This window comes from Leopardus geoffroyi, chromosome A2 (genome assembly GCF_018350155.1).
Source record: "Leopardus geoffroyi isolate Oge1 chromosome A2, O.geoffroyi_Oge1_pat1.0, whole genome shotgun sequence".
In the NCBI taxonomy this organism is placed as follows: Eukaryota; Metazoa; Chordata; class Mammalia; order Carnivora; family Felidae; genus Leopardus; species Leopardus geoffroyi.
This window is the reverse complement of record NC_059331.1, coordinates 4741299-4749369: the sequence shown is the minus strand read 5'-3', so window position 1 is coordinate 4749369 and position 8071 is coordinate 4741299. Positions and strand designations below refer to the sequence as shown.

General features: G+C 53.7%; 1 protein-coding gene across 1 annotated transcript; it reads left to right on the top strand.

Moving 5' to 3' along the window:
- Positions 1-557: 557 nt before the first annotated feature.
- SLC25A41 (solute carrier family 25 member 41) lies at positions 558-7787 on the top strand. Its single transcript, XM_045491740.1, has 7 exons — positions 558-2046; positions 2273-2428; positions 2910-3062; positions 3241-3348; positions 6118-6285; positions 6377-6524; positions 7338-7787. The coding sequence occupies exons 1-7, from the start codon at positions 1846-1848 to the stop codon at positions 7508-7510; spliced, it is 1107 nt and encodes a 368-aa protein (XP_045347696.1). The 5' UTR covers positions 558-1845; the 3' UTR covers positions 7511-7787.
- Positions 7788-8071: the final 284 nt, after the last annotated feature.

The following is an 8071-nucleotide window of genomic DNA, read 5'->3' as shown; positions in this document are numbered from 1 at the left end:
AAAAGAACTCGCATTTATTGAGCAGGTACTACACACCACGGCTGTGGGCTAAGCTCCTGGAGGTGTTACCTTCTTCACCTATTCACCATCTACTTGCCGGACCCTCACCTGGTGCCAGACCCGGTTTTGGACACGGGACATGGAAGTGAGTGAAACGGACAACCACCATTGCTCTCGTAGACCCCACATTCCAGTGGGGAGCGACAAACAATGATAACACACGTGAGTGAATGTGTAGCCATGTGGGAAACGAAGGCGCTACAGGTACCAGCAAAGGAGGGAAGGGGGATATGAAATCCTACAGGGCAGAGTTTAAATAGGGTGGCCAGAGGCAGCATCAGGGAGAAGGAGATGTTTGCATAAGGATTTAAAGGATTTAAAGACAGCGAGGGAGGCAGCATGGCGATGTCTAGGAAAACAGCATTCTAGGCAGAGAAGAGAGCCAGTGCAAGGGCCCTGGGGCAGCACCATGCCTGGCGTGTTGGAGGAAGAGGAAGGAGGCCCGTGGGGCTGAAGCAGAGTGGGCAACGGGGAAAGAGGGAGGGAGGGAGGGAGGGAAGAGGGGGCGGGACAGGTTGTGCAGGGTGTGGTGAGCCTCAGGGAGGACTTGGGCTTCTACCTGGGGTGGTGGGAGCCCTGGAGGGCTGTGGGCAGAGGAGGGCAGGACGGGACTCAGGTGCTCACTGGTGTCCTCTGGTGGCCACTGTGGGGAGGACAGACTGGGGGGTGAGAGTGGGAGGGATCAGAGTGGCCGTGACAGCACCTGTCCGGGGGGACCCATCATGGGGCTGGACCAGCGTGGAGGCCCGAGACGTGGTTAGAAGCATCCAGATTCTGGGTGTATGTTAAAGGTTAAGCCAGGATTTGCTGACAGCGTGCGCATGAGAGAGAGGGAGGAATCACGGATGACATCAAGATTTTTGAACCAAACCACTTGGAGGATGGGTGCTCTCTCCCTGAAGACTCCTTAGAGCCCATTGACTCCATGCGGTAGGGCTTAGCATTACTTCCGATTTACAAACGCAGAAACTGAAACTCGAGAGAAGTAAAGCGAGTATCCCAAGGTCACACAGCAAGAGTTGTCCTAGATGGGATTCAAACCCGGGCTGCCTCCAACCCTACGGCCTGCCTTATTTTGGGGACCAACTGTGTCTCTCCCTCCCAGAACTCCAGAACCTTCCCATTCTCCCTCACTTCTGTCTCCCATTGCCATGACAACGAAACCCAGTGCGTTAGTTTCCTATGGCTGCTCTAACAAATGACCACAAACTCGGTGGCTTCAGGCAACACAAGTCTATTGTTCTAGAGGTCAGAGGTCTGACATGAATCTCACGGGGCCAAAGTCAAGCTCCTTCTGGAGACTCCAGGGGAGAATCTGCTTCCTGGCCTTTTCCAGCTTCGAGGAGGGTCTGCCCGCACTCGGGGGCTGGCGGATGCCTCCCCCACCTGCAACGCCAGCAAAGCTCGGTCGAGTCTTTCTTACACTGAATCCTTTGAACACCGAATGCTATACTTCCCTCTTCACTGTCTAAGGACTCAGGAGGTCAGACTGGACCCATGCAGTCGATCCAGAATAATCTCTCCGTCTCATCAGCTGGTTGGTTAGCGACCCTAATTCCTCCGGCAAATTTACTTTCCCCTTTGCCGTGTAACATGACAAGTTCATGGGTTTAGAGGGATTTGGATGTGGGCATTTTGTGGGGGACACCCTCATTCTACCCACCATATCCAGTGAGGTCACAAGGGCCTCTGTGACCTCATCATGCTCTGGTGCCCAAATTGACAAGGTGGCTCTCCCACATGGTTGCTGGGTTTTGAATCTGGGCGTCCTAACCCTCCAGCTGCATGGGAGCCCAACCCGAGGGGGCTCAGAAGCCTTGCTTGAGGGTCCAGACCCTGTTTAAGAGGGTCAAGGCCTTACTCACCAAAGCCCCACCTCCCAGCCCACCCCCGCCCCCCTCCCGGAACCCGGGCTGTACACACGTGTATGGGTATGTGTTTGGGCATGTCCATGAAAATGACCTGGAGCATCTCCCATCTCGGCAGGTGAGTTTGGGAACTGTAGGTCTACCAGCAGCCCCCCCCCCCCAGCCTAGCCGCTGGGCTACAAGGCCATGCTGCCTGCCCCCTCTGCATGACCCACTCCCCTCCAAGCGGACCTTGAAGCAGTGGGGACCGGGGCGGGCCTTTCACGTGGAGGGCTTTCTGGAGATTCGAGGAAAGAGCTCCAGCCTGGCTCATAGTGTGGGTGGGAGCTGGGTCTGCCCTACAGGTGCTGGACACAGGAGAGCAGCTGATGGTCCCCGTGGACGTCCTCGAAGTGGATAGCGAGGGGGCCCTCTGGAAGTGTCTGCTCTCAGGAGCCATGGCAGGCGCGGTATCCCGCACTGGCACGGCCCCTCTGGACCGAGCCAAGGTGTATATGCAGGTGCGCCTAGAGTGCGGCGCGGGAGCCCGCGGGGTGCGGTTGGACGGAGGTGGAGAGGAGAGAGCGAGAGGGAGAGAGATGATGGAGGGCAGGTCGGGGGTGAGGGTGGGGCCGGGACGAGGGTTGGAGTCGGGAGAAGGCTGGATGGAGAGAAGAGCGAGGGTAGAACGGGAGCCCACGTGGAGGCGGCACGACCTGGGGCTGGAGGAGCTGAGAGAGCAGTGCCATGGACAGGTTGAACTGGGGGTAAGGGAATTGGGGATAGGGTCTTGGGATGGCCTTGAAGGCAAACTGGGCCTGGCGAGGAGAGGAAGATGAGGAGATGGGCCTCTGGGTGTGTGTGCTGCGTCACAGAACTGTGGGGCTGGCCAGGGACAGAGTGGGGACAGGCTGGGGTTGAGCTCCAAGCTGGCACGGAAGGGGAGATCAGGGCGGGGGGGGCGGTGCTCCTCACAGGGCCGGGGGGCCTCCCTCCCCGCAGGTCTACTCCTCCAAGACTAACTTCATGAACCTGCTGGGGGGGCTCCGAAGCATGGTCCAGGAGGGGGGCTTCCGCTCCTTGTGGCGGGGCAATGGCATCAACGTCCTCAAGATTGCCCCCGAGTATGCCATCAAGTTCTCGGTCTTTGAACAGGTGGGCGGGGACGGCCTGCTTTCTCCAGCCCCACCCTTCGACCCACACCTGTCTGATGCCCCTCACAAGCCCAGATCCCTACCCAAGGCACACCTGCACCCTCTGGCCCCAGACCTAGGGTGGGTTCCAGCTAGGAAGATGGTGAGCGGTTCTCTCCTGCTCCTCTCTCCTCCCCCAGTGTAAGAATTACTTCTGCCGAGTGCACGGGTCCCCACCCATTCAGGAACGGCTCCTTGCCGGCTCCCTAGCTGTGGCCACCTCCCAGACGCTCATCAACCCCATGGAGGTAAGAGCATACCTCGTGGAAGAAGAAACAAGGCGAAAACCAGCTGCCAGTGGCTACTGCTTTTCCTCCTTCTTACCTCCCTCTTCCCCTCCTCCTCCTCATCTTCTCCTTCCTAGGAGGTGTGCTGTCAAACCTTTATTCCAGATGCTCCCCACGTCTATCTACTGGATGGGTCCCCTCCTTTTCTCTTCAATGACCCAAGATGCCACCTGTGTAATTTGCTAAACTGTGTGTGTTTGGGTGTAATTTTGGCTTTCGTCTCCTTGCTCAGGAGGGTCTGTCCACACACTCATGCCTTTTTTCTTTCTTTGGGTGGGTGGGGGTGGGGGTGGGGGGTGACAATTAAGATTTTATTTTTGTACAGCAGTTTTAGATTTACAGAAAAATTAAGCAGGAAGTACAGAGGTCCCTCATACCTCTCTCCGCACGTACAAAGTTTGTGCTATTAACATTGTGCCCGCGGTGGTACATTTGTTGCAATCGATGAGCTGACATAGATACATTATTACTAAAGCCCGTAGTTGCCATTAGGTTTGCTCCTTGTGTTGTATCTTCTATGAGTTTGTACAAATGTATAATGACATGTATCTGCCACTACAGGGTCGTACAGGGTAGTTCCGCTGCCCGAAAGATCCTCTGTGTTCCACTGACTCACCCCGTCCTGCTTCCCTCCTGAATCCCTGGAAACCACCAATCATTTTACTGTCGATATAGTTTTGCCTCCATTTCTTTATTTTATTAACTTAAGTGATCTCTACACCCAACGTGGGTCTTAAACTCACGACCCTGACCTCAAGAGTTGCGTGCTCCCCCCAACTGAGCCAGCCAGGCACCCCTGTAGCTTTACCTACTGTCTTTAATTTTTGAGGCTTGATCTTATGCTTTCTCACCACCGCCCCATCCTTTCTCTTCTTTATCAGGTCATTCCCGTTGGGTCTCCCATAAAAACTTTAGGAGTAACTTGTCTAGTTCAGAAAACAAAGTCATCTATTGGCATTTTTTAGCAATGGAAAACATTTCCATTTGTTCACATCTCCTTTTATGTGCTTTAACGGTCTTTAAAAAAAAAAATTTTTTTTTTTTTTTCCATATAACTCTTGCCCTTGACTAGTTAAATTTCCTCCAGGATATTTGTGTGCTGTTGCTACCTAACAAACTGCCACAGACTCAGTGGCCTCAAATGATACAGATTTATTATGTGTCTCCGTGGGTCATACCTGGGCACTGGCTATTCGGGTCTTCTTCTTTTTTTTTTTTTTTTTTTTTAATGTTTTTATTTTTATTTTTGAGAGACACACACAGCACAAGTGGGGGAGGGGCAGAGACAGAGCCACCCAGGCGCCCAGCTAGTCGGGTTTTCTGTTCAGGGTCCCATCAGGCTGAAATCAAGGTGCTGGTTGGGCAACAATGAACCCATGAGAGGCCTGGGTCTTCGGACAAGATTCCTGGTCATTGGCAGGACTCCGTTTTTTCTTTCCTTTCCTTTTTCTTTTCTTTCTTTCTTTCCTTCTTTTTTTTTTTAGAGAGAGAGCTCGCAAGTGCACAAGTGGGGGAGGGGCAGAGAGAGAGAGACCTAGAATCTGAAGCAGGCTCCAGGCTCCGAGCTCTCAGCACAGAGCCCGACATGGGGCTCAAACTCATGAACTGTGAGATTGTAAACTGAACCAAAGTCAGAGGCTTAACCAACTGAGGTACCAGCACCCCGGCAGGATTCAGTTTCTTATGGTTGTAGGACTGAGGTCCTAAGCTCCTAGAGGCCACCCACTGTTCCCTGCCATGTGGTCCTCTCCACAACAGCCTGCTTGTTTAAGACAAACTGAAGAGTGTCTGGGATGCTCCCAAATCTCTCTGATTTCTTCTGTCTCTGGCAGCAGACTCATTTAAAAGGCTCACCTGGGGCGCCTGGGTGGCTCAGTCGGTTAAGCGTCTGACTTCGGCTCAGGTCATGATCTCACAGTCCATGAGTTCGAGCCCTGCGTCGGGCTCTGTGCTGACAGCTCAGAGCCTGGAGCCCATTTCAGATTCTGTGTCTCCCTCTCTCTCTGCCCCTCCCCTGTTCATGCTCTGTCTCTCTCTGTCTCAAAAATAAATAAACATTAAAAAAAATTTTTTTTAAATAAAATAAAAGGCTCACCTGATTTGGTCAGGCCCACCCAGCACAATTTGTGCCGTTTCACTTAAAGCCAACTGCTTAAGGACCTCCATTACCTCTGCAAAATCCCTTCACTTTCATCACGTCATGTAACTTGTCAAGGGGAGTGATACCCAATCCTATTTACAAGTCTAGCACATTATCAAGGTCGGGGGGGGGGGGGCATACACATCAGGGGGTGGGAACCTCTTGAGGACCACCTTAGAATCCTCCCTACTGCACTTGGTGTGCAATTGTGGAGTGGCCAATATTTTGATGTCGGGGCATTTCATACAAATCCCAATGTCTGGCTTCTCTTGGAAAACTGGCAAATCTGGCCACCTGGGCTATGCATTCCCATGGCATTATGTCTGGCTGCCGCTAGGGGTAAGCGGCCACAGCCTCCACACTCAGTCCACATCGCTTCCGTTAGCCTCCCGACCTCCGTCAGCACTTGAGCTTCTGAACCCTGGCTCAAGATCATACACGGGCCAAGGGGTCGGATGGCTCTGGGTTTGAAACTCAGCTCTGTGCACTTTTGAGCTTCAGCTTCTTCAGCTGTAGGATGGAGACAACAGCCGCTGCTGAGGGTCAATGAGCACATTCAGGTAAGCCACCTCCCTCCTCCCGCTCCCCAGGTGCTGAAGACGCGGCTGACCCTGCGCCGGACCGGCCAGTACAAGGGGCTGCTGGACTGTGCAAGGCAGATCCTGGAGCGGGAGGGCACCCGTGCCCTATACCGCGGCTACCTGCCCAACATGCTTGGGATCATCCCCTATGCCTGCACCGACCTGGCCGTCTACGAGGTGTGGGTCCCCCACCCCGGGGCGGGGAGGGCCAGGAGTGGTATGAACCCAGGCCCGTCGTGAACGTCCTCCTGACTCCTTTCTTTTGCAGACGCTCAGGTGTTTCTGGCTGAAGTCAGGCAGGGACATGGAGAATCCTAGTGGCCTGGTCAGTTTGTCATCTGTGACGCTGTCCACGACCTGTGGCCAGATGGCCAGTTACCCGCTTACTCTAGTGCGCACCAGGATGCAGGCCCAAGGTCAGACTAGTGCCACTAGCCACTGGACATGCCCCTCCCCTCGTCCTTGACTCTGAACTTTCTCATCCCCTGAAACTGACTCCCAAACTCTCCACATCTGATCCTGGCCAACTTTGCTGACCTCTGAACCCACCAAGACTCACCCCCAAATCTGATCCCAGCCCTGAAATTAACCTACAAACCACTAAAATGAACATTTTAGTTCACTTAGTTCAACTGACCCCCACAAATGTCCCCAAACATGACCCAGGCCCCCATAATGGCCTCCAGTCATAGTTTCCCCAAAATGTCCCCCAACTTCTTCAAAACAGACCCAGCTCTTATTGGCTCCAAAAGTCAAAATTCCTGAAGTTCCTAAATTTGCTAAATCTGACTCTTAGATGTCCCGATGTCATAGGAAGATGTCATAACCACTGCCCCCACTAACCTGGATACTCCCCAAATGTGGCTTCCCCAAATGGACTCTCAGCCCCTGAACCAATCCACAAACATCCAAACAGGTCCTCAGTTCACTACCCTAATCTTAAAAATATCCCCAAACTACCCCTTAGCACACTTGCCAAGTCTCCGGGAGATCTCAGAAGCTCCCTCCCAAATAAGCCTGAATGTTTTTTAGGATGCTCCTAAAAACAAATCCTTAAAACTGCCTGAGTTGATCTCCTCACTCTCCCCAAAGTGACCAATTTCCTCTCAAAGCCTTCCAGACTCCTTCCCAACTGACCCCCACACCTCTGCCCCTGGCTTCACCCACTCCGCAACATTCTGGCCCCCCAGGAGACTGGATCAACTCTAAGCTTTCCCCTGTTTCCACAGACACCGTGAAGGGATCAAACCCCACCATGTGTGGAATCTTCCGGCGGATCCTGGCCCAGCAGGGTTGGCCTGGGCTGTACCGAGGCATGACTCCCACCTTACTGAAGGTGTTGCCAGCAGGTGGCATCAGCTATGTGGTGTATGAGGCCATGAAGAAAACCCTGGGCGTATAGACACTGTCTGGTCGACACACCCTGGGCAGAAATGGACAGGAGGGTCCAGTGTCCCCTGGCGCAAAGAGCCCTTCAGGCTGAGGCCCGAGGGGGGTGGGGCAGTTTTTGTCAGGAGAAGCAGTCTGGGGGCCTGGGTCAGAAGATTCTTGGGGACCCCTCCCCAGGGTGCAGGCTGGGACTAGTCTGGACTCCAATTTGGCCCATTATGGCTTGTCCTGGCTTCAGGGTGACATGGTGGACAAGGAGACTATCTGAAATAAAGAGACGGTTTCTGCTGGATGGGTCTGGGATACCTGGGTCCAAGAGAGGAGCTGGGTGTCTGGAATCTCTGGGTCTAGGAGGGGACTAGGAATCCTTGGTACCAGGAGATGAGTTGGGGACCTGGAATACCCTAGGTCTAAGAGGGAGCTGGTCGCTTCAGATATCTAGGTCCAAAAGTGGAAGCCAGGTACCTGGGATCCCGGGGGCCCGGAGTGTGGGCTGGATATCTTGGACCCCTTGTACCTGAATAGGAATTGTAAAGCTACCTGATACCTGGGTTCAGGAGAGAAATTGAGTACC